Source organism: Pimephales promelas, chromosome 17, assembly GCF_988280905.1.
Source record: "Pimephales promelas chromosome 17, fPimPro1.hap1.1, whole genome shotgun sequence".
Lineage (NCBI taxonomy): Eukaryota > Metazoa > Chordata > Actinopteri > Cypriniformes > Leuciscidae > Pimephales > Pimephales promelas.
This window is the reverse complement of record NC_142785.1, coordinates 976,628-993,037: the sequence shown is the minus strand read 5'-3', so window position 1 is coordinate 993,037 and position 16,410 is coordinate 976,628. Positions and strand designations below refer to the sequence as shown.

Sequence of the window (16,410 nt, the reverse complement as noted above, 5' to 3'; positions counted from 1 at the left end):
TTATGCTTCTTTTTCAAATTATATTAAATGAACATAACTATATATAAAATTACATCTAAACGTATGTACGTTTCGTTTCAAAGTCGGGAGGACAGTAAATATTGAAGACTCTGCCATAACCCCTTTTTCCTCGGTTTTCCTCCGCTTTAATCTACACAACCGGAAATGGACGAGCATCCTTACGTCAAATGCGGAACTTATGCGTGCATATAGCCCATTAACATGGAAGCTTGTTTCCTCCACAGTATTAAAAATAACAATGGTAATTGCGACTTTATTCGCAATTCCCAAGTTTATCTCGCAATTCTGACGGTTGTCTTGCAATTCCAAGTTTATATCTCACAATTATGACCTTTTCTCGCAATTCTTCGCAATTCCAAGTTTATATCTCACAATTATGACCTTTTCTCGCAATTCTTCGCGATTACGAGTTTAAAACTTGCCATTCTGATTTAAAAATATGAACTCGCAATTGTATAATTAATATGGAAGCTTGCTTCCTCCACAGCATAAAAAATAACAATGGTAATTGCGACTTTATTTCTCGCAATTCTTTTCAATCACGAGTTTATTACTTGCCATTTTGATTTTGAGATATAAACTCGAAATAATGAGGAAAAAAAACCTGTCGGCGAGCAAAAATCGTGAAACTCTGACTCGATAAACTGCTGATAATGACGAAACTTGCGACTATAGTTGGCTAGCGATGCTTTCGGGAAACACAACTGGATGTTTGAAACTGGATCAAGTGTGTGAAAATGCTGTCATCTATTATGAATGTGCCTCATATTCTCATTTAATTCATTTTCTCTTAGAAAAAGCCCAAGGATGTTGTGGTCAGCTACCTGGTGTTCATCAAAGCGCACTCTCAGGATCAGGACTACAGGAGCCTCGCCGCACACATACCTGTGCTGACCAGCGAGGGCTTCCTCTTCCCTTCACAGAGCAAAATACAGTTCTCCAGCCAGTACGGCAACATCGACCTTCCCAGCGTGCTCCCTGGTAAACGAAGTTCAGCTTGGTGTGGGATTTACTTTGAAATTGCTAGTAAAATTTACAAAATATTGCAAAGAAATGGCAAGTAACACATTAAATTAAAAATGAACACACTTTTAACATTCTTTTAACACACTTTAATGAACTGTTATAAACTTCAAAGTTTTGTTTGCAACTTTGAAAAATAATTTTGAAAATTAAAAGTGTAGCCTTTTGGTGAATTAAGATGGTGACGCTTTACAATGAGGATTTGTTAGTTAAATCATAGAAGCTTTTGTCCACAATGGAAAAAAAAGGTAAAAGATCCTAATTCTGACTTTATTTCCTGCAATTCCAAGTTTATCTCGTAATTCTGACTTTATTTTTCGCAATTCTAAATTTCTCGCAATTCTAACTTTTTTCTTGCAATTGCGACTTTATTTCAATTCAGCTTTTTACTTCTTGCAGTACTGACTTTATTCCTCACAATTCCAAGTTCCAAGTCTATCTCGCAATTCTAAATTTATGACTTGCAATATGTGATCGTATCTCACAATTCTGACCTTATCTCAATTCCAAGTTTATCTCGAAATTCTGACTATTTTTCTCTCAATTCCAAGTTTGTCACAATTCTGACTTTATTTCTCTCAGTTTCAAGTTTATCTGGCAATTCTGACTTTTTTCTTGCAATTCAATTCAACATTTTACTTCTTGCAATTCAGACTTTATTCCTCGCAATTCCAAATTTGTATCTCAGAATTCTGAATTTCTTTCGCAATTGCAATTTTTTTTTTTTAGAATTTCAAGTTTATATCTCGCAATTATGACTTTTTCTCGCAATTCTTTGCGATTACTAATTTAGAACTTGCCATTCTGATTTTGAGAAATAAACTCACAATTGTGTAATTAATATGGAAGCTTGTTTCCTACACAGATTTAAAATAAAAAAGGTAATTGCGACTTTTTATCTCACAATTATGACTTTATTTCTCGCAATTTCAAGTTTATATATCACAAATTATGCAATAATCTCGCAATTCTTCGTAATTATGAGTTTATTACTTGCCATTCTGATTTTGAGATATAAACTCGAAATTTTGAGGGAAAAAAAGTCATAATTATGAGATTAAAAAGTCATAATTACCTTTTTTTATTTTTTAGTCTGTGGCGAAACAAGCTTCCATATTATCTACATTAGTTAACATGAACTAACGATGTTAATTTCAGCATTTAGTAATACATTATTCAAATCAAATAATTATTATTATATAATGAAGTGGACCCGAGCTAACATGAACTAACAATAATCAGCTGGATTTGTACTAACTAGTGTTAACAAGGATTATTAGAAACTTTTACAAATAAATTGCTCATTACTAATGTAACGTTTACTAATGGAACCTTATTGTAAAGTTTTACCATTTTAAATCCCACAGAAATATTCAGTTATGATCAAATTACTTCATTTTTTGAGTAAGCTTCACAGTTAACTGCAAAAAAAAAAAGATTTTCTTACTTAGTATTTTTGTCTTGTTTCCAGTCCAGATATCATTTCATAACATTAATAAGATGCATTTCATTTTATTTTCATTTTATTGGAGAAGGATAACCCCTTGAGATGGAACATCTCATTTTCGAGGGGGTCCTCAAGATAACACCAAACACTTACAGACATACTAAAGCTCTTCCACACAACCAACACCCCAAACTGTCCCAACTCTGTCCAAAGCATATCACATAAACAATATACTATGACATTAGGATAGCCTATATTACAGGAGAAAACCATAATTGACGAAACCACAAAAACAAACAAATATAACCTACATATACATACAAATACAAAAATACATACCTATATACACATATGCACACAAACATGCATGCATGCATGCACTGCCTACATACATACCACATACATACATACACATGTACACATCCCCGCACACATGCTCTTTTCTTCACATTAGTGAAGGAAAAAACAAAAGACAAACAAAATAAATAAATAAATAAATAAATAAATAAAGCAAATTAAAACACAACTCATATACTAGGAAAACATATACATTGGTCACAAGATTGCAAGTAAGTTAAAAGGGCTGACTTAAAGAGTGGAAAGGAAGAGATGGACCTTAAGGAACAAGGTAAGCTGTTCCAATCAGAGGGGGCTTTGAATTTGAAAGAACGTCTTCCAATTTCTTTAGATATATTTGGGACAGAAAAAAAGAGATGATCAAGGTGTCTCAGACCATAAGTTGACCTATATAGAACTAAATGTTGCTTCAAATAAAAAGGATAATTAAAAAATATACATTTATAAACAAATTGAAACCAGTGTAGCTGACGTCTAGCCTTTGGTGATAAAAGATTCAATTGTTGGTACATATGACAATGATGGGTTTGAAACGGACATCTCAACACAAATCGACAGAGACTGTTATAAACAATATTTATGGGTTTAAGGTGTGATTCTGTTGTACTCATATAGACAAAGTCAGCATAATCAATAATAGGAAATAAAAGCTGAGTTACAATTCTTAATCTAATCAATTGTGTAAAGCAATTAATTGAACGATATAATAATCTTAAATTATAATTTACTCTTTTCACTATAGAATCGATATGAGGCCTAAAGGAGAGGCTGGAGTCAAGCCAGAGGCCCAAGTATTTCAATTCCTCAACATTCTCCATTAATGTACCATCTGAGAATTTAATTGTTAAGTTATTGCCATGGTTATGTCGAGCAGATCTAGTTGAGAATAACATACTATAAGACTTACTTTTATTCAATATAAGTCCATTATTCGAAAACCACTTTTGAATAGTATCAAACTCAAGTTGCAGTGATGATTGGATTGAAATAATATCACGTTTTGAAGAATAAATAACTGTATCATCAGCATACAAGAGAATTTGACTATCAGAGCACATTTGTGGGAGGTCATTAATGAAAATAGAAAATAAAAGAGGGCCTAAACAAGAGTAGTACTAAAGTAGTAAAATTACATAAGACATTAAGTCTTCTTTTCTGGGGAAATAAATACAAATTAAGTGAGTTTTTACATAAAACATGGAAAATTATCTGCCAATGAGTAAAAAAAAATAATATTGTTTTTGTTTGAAATTGATTATGAACTGATTAATTCCTCCAGAAAACATGACATGATATCGTATGTCATTTCACTCATCTAGTAAATGCATCTCGATTTAAGAATGATTAGATATTTGCACTGGAAACAAGTCAAAAATACTAAGCAAGAACAGCATTTTTTGCAGTGTAATTGACTCACCGAACTAAAAGTCTTTCGTAGGGACTTACAAAAGCATGAATTGTGCATGAACACGGATCCACCCAGTCCTTCAGAGCCAACCGGTGACTTTCCTTTCCCAGGTGTGGCGTGGGTCCTGCTGGACGCCTGCTACCTGGCGGCCGATCGAGACGTGAGCGGATGGAGAGAGCTCTTCAGTTCACTGGGCGTGCGAGACCTTCTGATCTTCAGGAAGGAGAAGCGCACATTCACTACATCTGAACTGGTGAGGACGGGTGGCACTGCAAAAAATACTGTTCTTACTTAGTGTTTGTGTCTGGTTTCCAGTCCAGTTATCTAAAAATTCTTAAATCGAGATGCATTTACTAGATGAGTAAAATGACATAAGATATTATGTCCTGTTTTCCGGGGAATTAATCAAAATTAAGTGAGTTGATGCTTAAAATTATCTGGCAAAAAAATAATGTTAATTCAAACAGAAACAAGATTTTATTTTATTTTTTTACTCCATTGGCAGATCATTTCCTTGTTTTAACAAAAACTCACTTAATTTTTATTTATTTCCCCATAAAACAAGACTTAATATCTTATATAATTTTACTACTTTAGTAAATGCATCTTGAATGCATGCAGAAATGTTTAATATTTGGACTGGAAACAAGACACAAATACTCAGTAAGAAAAGCATGTTTCGCAGTGTAATGAAGCATGTCAGCGCTTGCTTTTGTTTTGTGCGCAACCTCGATTTCAGCCAATCACGGCGCTCCCCACGGCCTTTAATGGAGTGGAAGTGTGAAATTGGCAGTAATTGGATGTGATAAAAGGAGGACGTCAAGCTGAACTCCTCAACTTCCTATGCCATTTGTGGTCTCAAATAACATGTTGTACTCATGCTGTTCTGTGATCGTAGGTTTTTTTTATCCTAAATGTAATGAGAACAGCTGAAAATACCAGGAATGGGTGATTATGAAACACACTAAACTAATTTTCCTTAGTTAAAATATGTCATTAAGTGTGCCTGACCTCATCATATAAGCGTGTGCATTCAGTGATGTTCGTTCAGTAATTCATTCAGATAAATAACTTTTTTAACAAGAAATTATATCTTGTTTTCTTAAAAAAATAATAATAATAAATAAATTTGCAAATTATTTATTTGCCAATGGGGTGAGAAAAATAATCTTAATTCAAATGGAATAGATGATTCTTTTTCTTACCCTGTTGGTAGATCATTTTGCTTGTTTTAAATAAAAAGTCTAGAAATTTATTAATTTAAATTAATTAAAAAATTTATTAATTTAAACTTAATTTAGAATTTTATTACTATCAGAAAATATGATAGAATTTCGTTCAGCCACAGAATAAAACATTTTAAAAGATAATTGCTACTTTTTTCTCAGAATTTCGAGTAGAGAAGTGCGTTACAATTCTGACTTTATATCTCGCAATTCTAACTTTATAACACACAATTGCGACTATATATCTCGCAATTCTAACTTTATAACTCACAATTGTGATTATATCGCAATTCTGACTTTATAACTCGCAATATATATTGCGACTATATATCTTGCAATTCTGACTTTATAACTCGCAATTGTGACTATATATCTTGCAATTCTGACTTATAACTCACAATTGTGATTATATCGCAATTCTGACTTTAAAACTCGCAATATATATTGCGACTATATATCTTGCAATTCTGACTTTATAACTCTCAATTGCGACTATATATCTTGCAATTCTGTCTTTATAACTTGATATTGAGACTATATATCTCACAATTTTGACTTTATATCTCGCAATTGCGACTATATATCTCGCATTTCTGACTTTATAACTTGATATTGCGACTATATATCTCACAATTCTGACTTTATATCTAGCAATTGCGAATATATATCTCGCATTTCTGACTTTATAACTCGCAATTGCAACTATATGTCTCACAATTCTGACTTTATAACTCGCAATTGCGGCTATATATCTTGCAATTCTGACTTTATAACTCGCAATTGCAACTATATCTCACAATTCTGACTTTATAACTCGCAATTGCGAATACAAATCTTGCAATTCTGACTTTGTAACTCGCAATTGCGGCTATATATCTTGCAATTCTGACTTTATAACTCGCAATTGCAACTATATCTCACAATTCTGACTTTATAACTCGCAATTGCGAATACAAATCTTGCAATTCTGACTTTATAACTCGCAATTGCAACTATATCTCACAATTCTGACTTTATAACTCGCAATTGCGAATACAAATCTTGCAATTCTGACTTTGTAACTCGCAATTGCGCCTATATATCTTGCAATTCTGACTATAACTCACAATTGAGACTTTATATTGATAAACTCGGAATTGCGAGAAATAAAGTTAGAATTGTGAGATAAAAAGTCACAATTACCATTTTTATTTTTCGTTCCGTGGCAGAAACAAGCTTCCATAAATGTCTTATGTCATTTTGCTTATCTAGTAAAGACTTCTTGATTGAAGAATTTTCAGATACTTGGACTGGAAACTAGACAATAAGGCAATAAGGAAAGCATTGCAGTGTAGTTCATTCATATTGCATTCTGACCTCATCATCATAAGCTTCATTAGAGTACAGTAGTCTCTCCCGGTATGGTCCTGAGTAACCTGACGTCTCCTCCAGGCGTCGAGCCCGTGGGCGGTGGAGAGCGAGCTGTGGCCGAAGCCTTCGGATGGGCGTTACGTCATCGAGGATCATCACTGCGCTGAGTTTCATACGCTGGCCACCGCCGATCTGCCGGCGAACACTAAACTACAGCAGAGACAAGCTCTCATCAACCTGATGGACAAGCACTGGAATGCTGGGTAATAAACACTGCAGAAGATGTGCAGCATGCACCCCACTTTCATGCACATTATATATTTACATTTATGCATTTGGCGGATGCTTTTATCGAAAGCGACTTGCATTGCATTTCAAGGCACACATTTACATTCTTATTATTGCTTTCCCTGGGAATCGAACCCATGAGCTTGGCGTTGCAAGCGGCATCACTCTACTGTGTGAGCTACAGGAAAACGCTATGCATTGAAGTCACTTTCCCTGAGACTGGATTTAACAGGGGAAACTGCGAAAACACGAGTAAAACAAACAAATATCAGTTTAAACTAAAGCTTGGACTCGATATAGTGTTCCAGAGATCGTGGATATCATCATGCAGCCAGAAATCATGTTTCCTCACATTTATATGAGACTGATTTCAACACCGGGGAAATACATACAGCAAATTTGCCTGTGAACACTTTATATAAACACAATATAGGTCTAAATCCATGTGATCCCTCATATCACTGTTATATATATCACCATATCGTTGTCCAGCCCTAAAAGACTAGATTCTGCTTTGCACTATGGCTGGAAAGACTAAGCGGTTGAACTCTTCAACTCATCCAGAAACCCAGCAAGTAATGCCGTGATCCCTCATGATTTGTCCACTTAAGCTCAATATGCTCTCTGAACAGCTCTTTAGTCCAGATTATTCAACACTACGGTCGCACTATTAGTCTGGCATGCAATTCATCATCTGCATTTGATCATTTTTGACCTGCTGTCTGGCATATGTGTGTGTGTGTGCTTGAAGGATTGGGCTGTTTATTTAATGGACTGTGTCTGATGACCATAAATCGGGAACATGCATCCGTCTATTCTTGGTCGCTCGCTTTTATAAAGCGAATAAAGTAAACTGTCATGAGAACTTGGTTTTAGCGAGTCTTCTGGCACTTGAATGGTTTAGAAACACATTAAAACGCCAACATAGGAATCATTAAACACTTTAATCATTAAAGGGAATCGAAATGCAGGTGTCTCATCGAATCCCTGATTATTGGAAATTTGGAACCGGTTCTGAAACGGTAATGATGTGATTGCTTGCACACTGCTTGTATAGTTTTGTACTGTACATTAAAAAAAAAATGAGTAAACCACCTGACAGATTAATGTAATGTAAACCCATAAAGCGAAGTGCTTTCTTAACCACGGTCAGAAAAATTTCTGTTTTGAATTTCTAAAAATCACAGCTTCATCGGAATGTTATTAAACTTGGTGACTTTTATGGCATTATGTATGTGAACACAAAAAAAAATTGAGGTCATGATCTGAGCATGCTAAGTGGTCGTAAAAAAATAGTCACACTCGTGGTCTTCGGTCAAAAATGACCCCCATAGGAAATGACACGAAAATTCACAAATTTGTATTTATTTTTTTTACATTTTTTTTTATAATAAATAGTTTTTGAGATTGTTTCAAATATATATTCAAATCCACCCAAAAAAAAAAAAATGTGTTCATAAACATCTGGGGAATTCACATGCTTCCCCATAGAGAGCTGTACATGCCATCTAGTGGTCACACCATGATTCTACGCTTTTTCTCTATACTGTAACCAGATGGTGCTAATTTTCTTCAAAAAATATTTTTTTTCTGAAGGCCTAGACTCTATATTAAACTAAAATACTGCATTAATAATTTTTTGAAAAAAATAATACATATATATAGAAAAATATATATTTTTCCATGGCAAAAATAGCCCATAAATATTGCATAAATATTAATAAATTCAATCAAATTGTCTCAAAATACTAAATTACAAAGAATAAATATTATAGAACAAAAATAAATTGCATTGGTTTTACTGGGATGGACGAAATTTAATTTTTAGGTGTCCAGGAAGGCTCAGGATGCGACTCCGAAACGAAGACCGTCTGAGGGTTAAGTTCGATCATTGTAAAATGTTACCATTATTTTTGTATTATGTGAGCCTCGGTGTGCCGACTTTCTTCAGTTTTCTATTGTTTCTTCTGTCGAGTGCATATGTTTGCCGGTGATGGTCTTTCTTTGCTCAGCCCATGACCCCTGTGCTGTGTGTGTTTCAGAGAGAGGTTCTCGCAGTATCTGCGGGCGCAGGTGTTGGACAGCGCGGGCCGCCCCGTGCGAGAGGCGCGGTCCTCCTTCCATCACTTCCTCAGGCAGCTGCCCTGGGTCCCAGCGTACAGGCCGTCGACCCCCGAGAGCCGGCCCGTGACCTTCCTGCAGCCCACGTCTGTCTACATCTACTCCGCACACGTGCACCAGCTCCTCGGCTCACACGTCGATTATGCATACGCCGTACAGACGCCCAGCGACTTCACCAGCGCGATAGGTAACGCTACGCTTAATAAACATACTGTAAATACTCTACCGATTGAGATCAGGCAAGACAAATCTTTTGGTATTTTTAAATCTCAGCTTAAAACTCAATTTTGTAGGTTAGCTTTTAATTGATTTATTGTCTTTTATGTTTATTTTACTGTGTGTTATGTCTCTTTGTGCGTTGTATCTTTGCTGTTTTCATTGTTTTTGTACAGCGCTTTGAGAGGTTAATAAAGGTTATTATATTATTATATAAATTTAAGCTTCTTGTACAGCACTTTGGACAACTGTTGTACTAAATTGTGCTTAAGAAAGAGAGAAAGAAAGACAGAAAGACAGAAAGAAAGAAAGACAGAAAGACAGAAAGAAAGAAAGACAGAAAGAAAGAAAGAAAGAAAGTAAGAAAGAAAGAAAGAAAGAAAGAAAGAAAGAAAGAAAGAAAGAAAGAAAGAAAGAAAGAAAGAAAGAAAGAAAGAAAGAAAGAAAGAAGTTTTCCCTTGTTTGTTTCGAATGTACACAATTTTTCAAAATTTTGGGGTCTGTAATTTTTATATACAGGTGAAACTCGAAAAATTAGAATGTGGTGCAAAACTTCATTTATTTCAGTAATTCAACTTAATAAAGAAATGAATAAAGAAATGAATTTCTTCTAAAGAAACGAATACTTTGATTTGGCGAGGGTGCATTAAAATGATCAAAAGTAAAGATATTTAAAATGTTACAAAAGGTTATATTTCAAATAAATGCGGTTCTTTTGAACTTTATATTCATCAAAGAATCCTGAAAAATTTGAATTTATCCTGGTTTTCAACTCGCTAATGAACATCGTGATTAATCGCATCCAAAATAAAAGTTGTTTTCATAATACACTACCTGTCAAAAGTTTTAGATCATTTAATGTTTTCATAAGAAGTCTCTTCTGCTCAGCAAGGCTGCATTTTTTTTTGTGATATTGTGAAATATTGTGACAATTTAAAATGATTTCCTTCAGAAATCACTCTAATATGCTCAAAAAACATGATTTTATTATGATTTTATGCTCAAAAAACATTCATTATTACTTTCAATGTTGAAAACAGTTGTGCACATTTTTTTTTTTCAAAAATTCTTTGATGAATAGAAAGTTCAAAAAACAGCATTTATTCAAAATAGAATCTTTTTTAAAATTATAAATGTCTTTACTGTCACTTTTGATCAATGTAACTCATCCTTGATGAACTCAAAAAATAAAATAAAACTTCTTACTGACCCCAAACTTTTTAAAGGGTAGTGTTTAATGTTACAAAAGCTTTCCATTTCAGATAAAACCTGTTCTTTTTGAACTTTCTATTCATCAAAGAATCCTGAAATAAAAATGTAAAAAAAAACAGTTTTCAACATTGATAATAATCCTACATGTTTTTTGAGCATAACATCCTCATATTTGAGTGATTTATTTCACAATTTTACTGTTTTTTTGTTTTAAAAAAATGCAGCCTTGGTGAGCAAAAGAGACTGCTTTTGAAAACAATAAATGATCTACAACTTTTGACCGGTAGTGTATATGTGTGTGTGTTAATTATTTTCTATGTATATATTTAAGAAATATTTGCATGTATATATATCTATACATCATGATTTATATTATATATAAATAACACATTTTTCTTAAATAAATGCAACATGCATGCGTGTGTATTTATATATAGAAAATAATTATACACAGCACACACACACATATATTATGTAAACAACTTTTATTTTGGATGTGATCAATCGCGATACGTTTCACAGCGCTATTTTCAACATTGATAATAATCAGAAATGTTTCAATGCCAGCCGGTGCATATTATTACAGCTGAGGTATACGTGTGTGTGTGTGTGTGTGTGTGCAGGAATGAGACACAGTGTGCACGTGGAGGACATGATTGGCTATCTGAAGCGCTGGTGCACGAAGGTGTCCGAGGATCCGTGTGACGAGCCCGAAGGAGCCGACTTCAGCTCTACTGTGGGTCACATCCATGCAGTGTACCAGTACCTGTACGCCGAGTGCACTAGCGCCCAGATCCGAGACCTGTTCCAGCACTCGCCCGCCGTCTTCATCGAGTACGACAGGTCAGATACTAACTATATATATTCTTCAAAGGGATAGTTCACCCAAAACTGTAAACTCTGTCAGTACTGACTCTCCCTCGTGTTGTTCAACCCCGTCAGACTTTCCTTCATCTTCAGAACACTAATGAAGATATTAAGATAAATCTGAGCACTGGATCACTCCTCCATAGGCTTCTGTTGTAATTGAAACTTGCCGGCCCAGAAAGTTATTAAAGACATCGTTAAAATAGTCCAAGTGACGACAGCGGCTCAACCGCAAGACTTCAACCAATAGTTTCACATCATCGCACCATAGGCTCCCACTGCAGTAATAGACTCCGCCCACTGCAGTAATAGGCTCCGCCCACTGCCGTTCAAACGCTTAATGGCTGACTTTTTGCCTACACTGGATGTGAGCGTTGTGTCAAAAGCCATTATAATGACTGACGCTGTCTACACTCGTACAGTATACAGATGCGTGTTCAGTTTTCAGTCGTATGGTTTATTTTAAGGCGTCCCGGATCGCGTCAGTATGTTTGTTCGGAGCGTTTGATTGTCTTGTAAACGAGCCTCAGTGTAATGAAGAAACTTTTGCCACTGTAAAGTGAAGGATTTCATCGCGCTTTGTCTGCGAATGACGGTTTTATAAAACACTTACTCAAAACGGTTTCCTATGCAATGACGTTAGCGTTTACTGACAAGCCTTAACGGAGCCGCACATTAAAAGAGGCTCAGAATTAAGCTTGAAAATAATATTTTACAGTCAAACCAACATTTATTGAGACACTTTCAACATTATCAGTTTATTGGCTCTAGTTTATAAATATGAGCAGAACTCAGTTCTCAGATCAGTGTTTGATATGTGACTGGTTTTGTCCGTCCTTCTGTTGGACTCTCACACATGAATTATGTTGAATATCTGTTAAATTACACAATTAGATAATACCAGTTTAGCTCAACCAGTGACCAAGCAATGCGAATGTTGTTGCATTAGCAATTACAGAAAACACACTTCAGCACAACATGACCGGGTCTGAATCATTTTTGGTTTGACTGTATTTGTTTTTTGTGTGCAAAGAAGTTTATTAACATTATAAGTGAATGTGTCCTCATGTGGTGCAGGACGGACGAGTGGTGCTCGGGGCGCTTCTATCATCTTAAAGAGGTTTGCTGGTGGGATCCGACGGGGATGTTCCAGAGATACAAGGAGTTGATCCGGCGGCCCGACAGCGGCGTCCAGGAGCCCAGAGTCTTGGCTCCGCTCTATAATGGGTTGCAGGACATGAAGAGCATGTTCAAGGTTTGTTTAGGGTGTAATAAACATCTATAAGCCCGACATTATTGCCATGTTCTGGGTAAGAAATAGCCTATATTAAAATGTTGCACTGTTTTGTCTAAATAAATTTAAAATGAAATGCCTAAAAACCTAAAATTGTGAATGTAGATATCACTGTAGACATCACAACAGTGTAATTATTGATGATTATGTCTTACAGTTTATGAAAACCTTTTCACAATATTCTAATTTTGAATTTGGGCTTTTTATAATCTGTAAACCATAATCATCAACATAAAGGCTTGAAATATCTCACTTTGCATGTAATGAGCCTATATAATATATTAGTTTCACCTTTAAGTTGAATTACTGAAATAAATGAACTTTTGCACCATATTCTAGTTTTTTGAGTTTCACCTGTAAATGCATTGTGGAAAATATTTACATAGTTGTGGAATCCAGTTGTAAAAATGGAATTTACTGTATAAATTTGTGGCAATTTTGGATGAGTCAATCAAAACCACTTTAATGTGATACACACAGAAACTCAAAAGTCTTGTCAAAATAAAAGTTTAGTTTAACTTGAAGAAATTATGACAGACGTATATTACTATTATTCAGCAGAATGTAATAATGACAATAATAAGTTCATTAAAGCAATATTTTTTAGTAATATGACTGTATTAATTATACAGTGAATTTTTGTTTTGTTTAGCCAAAAATGAAAGAAATTAATATATGTTTAATTTGTTGCTTCAAAAATAGAATTTGGGGGAAAAATAATGGGACACTATTATTGTTAAATTTAATAAATTATTAAATTGTAAACTTTTTAAAGTCTATTCACTAGACATCGTTTATTAAAATTTAATTAAATCATTAAAATTTAATCAAAATTTAAACAAGAAATTTGGGGGAAATACAACATTTCATAAAGCCCTATTATTTTTAAAATTAGTTTAATAAATGATTAAATTGTAAACTTTTTTAATTATTTAAAATAAATGCATTTTTTTAAAAATAATAAATGTATTAAAAAAATGTATCAAATTATTACATTAAATACATTTGGGAAAAAAGAAAACATAGGGCTCTATTATGATTTCAAATTTGAATCAATTATTACATATAAAAAAATCAGTTGATTAAGACATCCATAATTTGTTTATATTAAAATAAAAAATGAAAAAAGAAACCAGAAAAAATGTAAACAAAACGAGGAATTTGGAACACAATAAACAGGTTTATTCTATATCTGCGTATATATATATATATATATATATATATATATATATATATATATATAAAACATATATATAGTGTATATAAAGTGTATATTGTCATTGCAGTCGCTGAGAGTGGAGCAGAACCCCTCGATGAAGCAGTATGTGTCCCTGCTGGAGGCCGTGTGCGAGTCCTCTCCGCTCGCCACAGGAGACGTCGTCCAGGACGTGTCCGTCATCTTCGCCAAACTGGGTACCAGTCGAACTCGCCATAATTGGCCATTAAACTGGCATTTCTGATCTCTCTCTCTCTTTCTCTGTCTCTCAATTCAATTCAAATGTGTTTTAATGGCATGACAATTATTTCAATGTATTCCAATCATCATACATATACACACCGTACATAAAATAGGCAGATAAATAAATAAATAAAATAAAAAGGTAAGTTTAGAATTCTGAAATGTTGATTAATTGTTCTAATTAATCAACATTTCAGAATTCTATGAACAATTTAGAATTCAGTGAGTGTGTGTGTGTGTGTGTGTGTGTGTGTGTGTGTAGGCAATTTATAATACCAGGAAACATAAAATTGAACAAGAAACAAGTTATGATTTAGAGGCAGTGTTTTCAAATCAGTGAAATCTAGAATTTGAATGAATTTTCGATATTTTAAAGCCATGAATGATCTTGATCTTTGATTTGATGCAATAAGGGGTTATTGATGACAGCCTGTGTTTTGCATGATGTTGCCTTTTCTGTTCTGATTTTTGTTTGACAGTGTGTTAAATGACTGGGCAATGTTTTAAAATTTGTAATAAAATGATTTTGAAACTCTCTCTCTTTCTAAAAGCTGATAAATGTAAAGTCGGTGGCCACGGAGAGCAGGACCAGGACGCGCCGCTGAACTCCACGTACTGCATCTCTCTGAAGGGTGAGCGTGTGTTTATCGAGCTGCTGAATCCCTGCTCTGCTCTCGTCTTCATCTGTCTTAATGTCTCAACAGAAATGGTGTCCCATAAACGAGTTTTCCCCACCAAGACTAGCGGATGGGTCACGCTAGCTCGCAAGCCCATGATCGCGGACAGCGCACACTTGGAGAAGATCTTCAAATCGCACGGTTCGGTTTGTTTGCTGAACCTGCCGTCCGCCGCCAGGAGAGCCGCCAGCAGATCTAGGCCGGAGACAGGTACAGGCCTCAACTGTGCAGGACTCTTGCTTTGTACACAGAGAGCCAATGCTAAATCAGCCGTTGAGCTACTCAGTGTTTAGAGGCTTCCCAAAGTCAGTGATGATGGAAACCAGCGCTTTAAATCAGACGTTTCATCATGAACTTAAAAAAATGAGTATATCGTCCAAAAGTGCATTTATTTCAGTAATTCAACTTAAAAGATGAATTTAATATATTATATAGACTCATAACATGCAAAGTGAGATATTTCAAGCCTTTATTTGTTATAATTGTTGATCATTATGGATTACAGATATGAAAACACCAAATTCAAAATTAGAATATTGTGAAAAGGCTTTAATATCTGTAAGCAATTATAACAAATAAAGGCTTGAAATATCTCACTTTGCATGTAATGAGTCTATATAATATATTAGTTTCACCTTTTAAGTTGAATTACTGACATAAATGAACTTTTGCACCATATTCTCATTTTTCGAGTTTCACTTGTACCGTATTTGCTGATCCCTCAAACTGTGTTTAAATTCAGGGGCGTGTGATCGATATTTCAATATTACGATGTCATATATGCCTTTTTTTACACAACCACTGGACTTTAAAGCCGAGAGCCTGCAGGCAGAGCCAGTGTTGTTTGATGCACTGCTCCATTTTGAGCTGTTCTGCTCTTTTATTGCACTTTATCTATTAGCATGTGTAGATTTAGGCTTTAGAGGCGATCTAGAAACCTCCAATCCAGCAGCTTTACACACAGCAGACTGAGATTTGAGATTGAGATCGGTCAGATTTCTGTTGTTTTTAACCTTCTGGGCTTCGGGGTCTATACGACCCCAACAATTGATTAATTATACGAAAAATAGACATTTTTGATCATACAAATAATATATCATTTTTTTGTTTACTTCTCATCTATTCATTAATGCTGTGTTTTTTTGAGATATAAAGTAGTTTTGTATCCATATACCACACAATTCCTCAACTACACCATTAGCTTTAGCATTAGCATATGAAATGTTATTTTTTTATGATACGTTGCATTTATGCTCTAGTACTAGGCCTTCATTTCTGTGTAAAAAATTTCAGATTTATGCTGGTTTTTTTGACACATGATGAAAATATATTTAGTTTTTTTCACATTTTCCATTCATTTCAATGTGGGGTCATATTGACCCCGAAGACCAGAAGTGTAAACATTTTTTTTTTAACATACCTTCAGAATAACCCAATCAAGCCC

General features: G+C 34.5%; 1 protein-coding gene across 4 annotated transcripts in view; it reads left to right on the top strand.

Moving 5' to 3' along the window:
• The window catches only part of LOC120464269 (uncharacterized), a 74,873-nt gene that overhangs the window by 44,207 nt on the left and 14,256 nt on the right, over nucleotides 1-16,410 (top strand). For all 4 annotated transcript variants that reach the window (XM_089121744.1, XM_089121743.1, XM_089121745.1 and 1 more), the window contains 9 exons: nucleotides 816-1,002; nucleotides 4,367-4,509; nucleotides 6,914-7,095; nucleotides 9,163-9,428; nucleotides 11,293-11,512; nucleotides 12,614-12,791; nucleotides 14,117-14,243; nucleotides 14,841-14,921; nucleotides 14,994-15,176. In XM_089121744.1, the coding sequence (XP_088977870.1) occupies nucleotides 816-1,002; nucleotides 4,367-4,509; nucleotides 6,914-7,095; nucleotides 9,163-9,428; nucleotides 11,293-11,512; nucleotides 12,614-12,791; nucleotides 14,117-14,243; nucleotides 14,841-14,921; nucleotides 14,994-15,176 (1,567 nt within the window). The remainder of the gene's footprint in view (nucleotides 1-815; nucleotides 1,003-4,366; nucleotides 4,510-6,913; nucleotides 7,096-9,162; nucleotides 9,429-11,292; nucleotides 11,513-12,613; nucleotides 12,792-14,116; nucleotides 14,244-14,840; nucleotides 14,922-14,993; nucleotides 15,177-16,410) is intronic.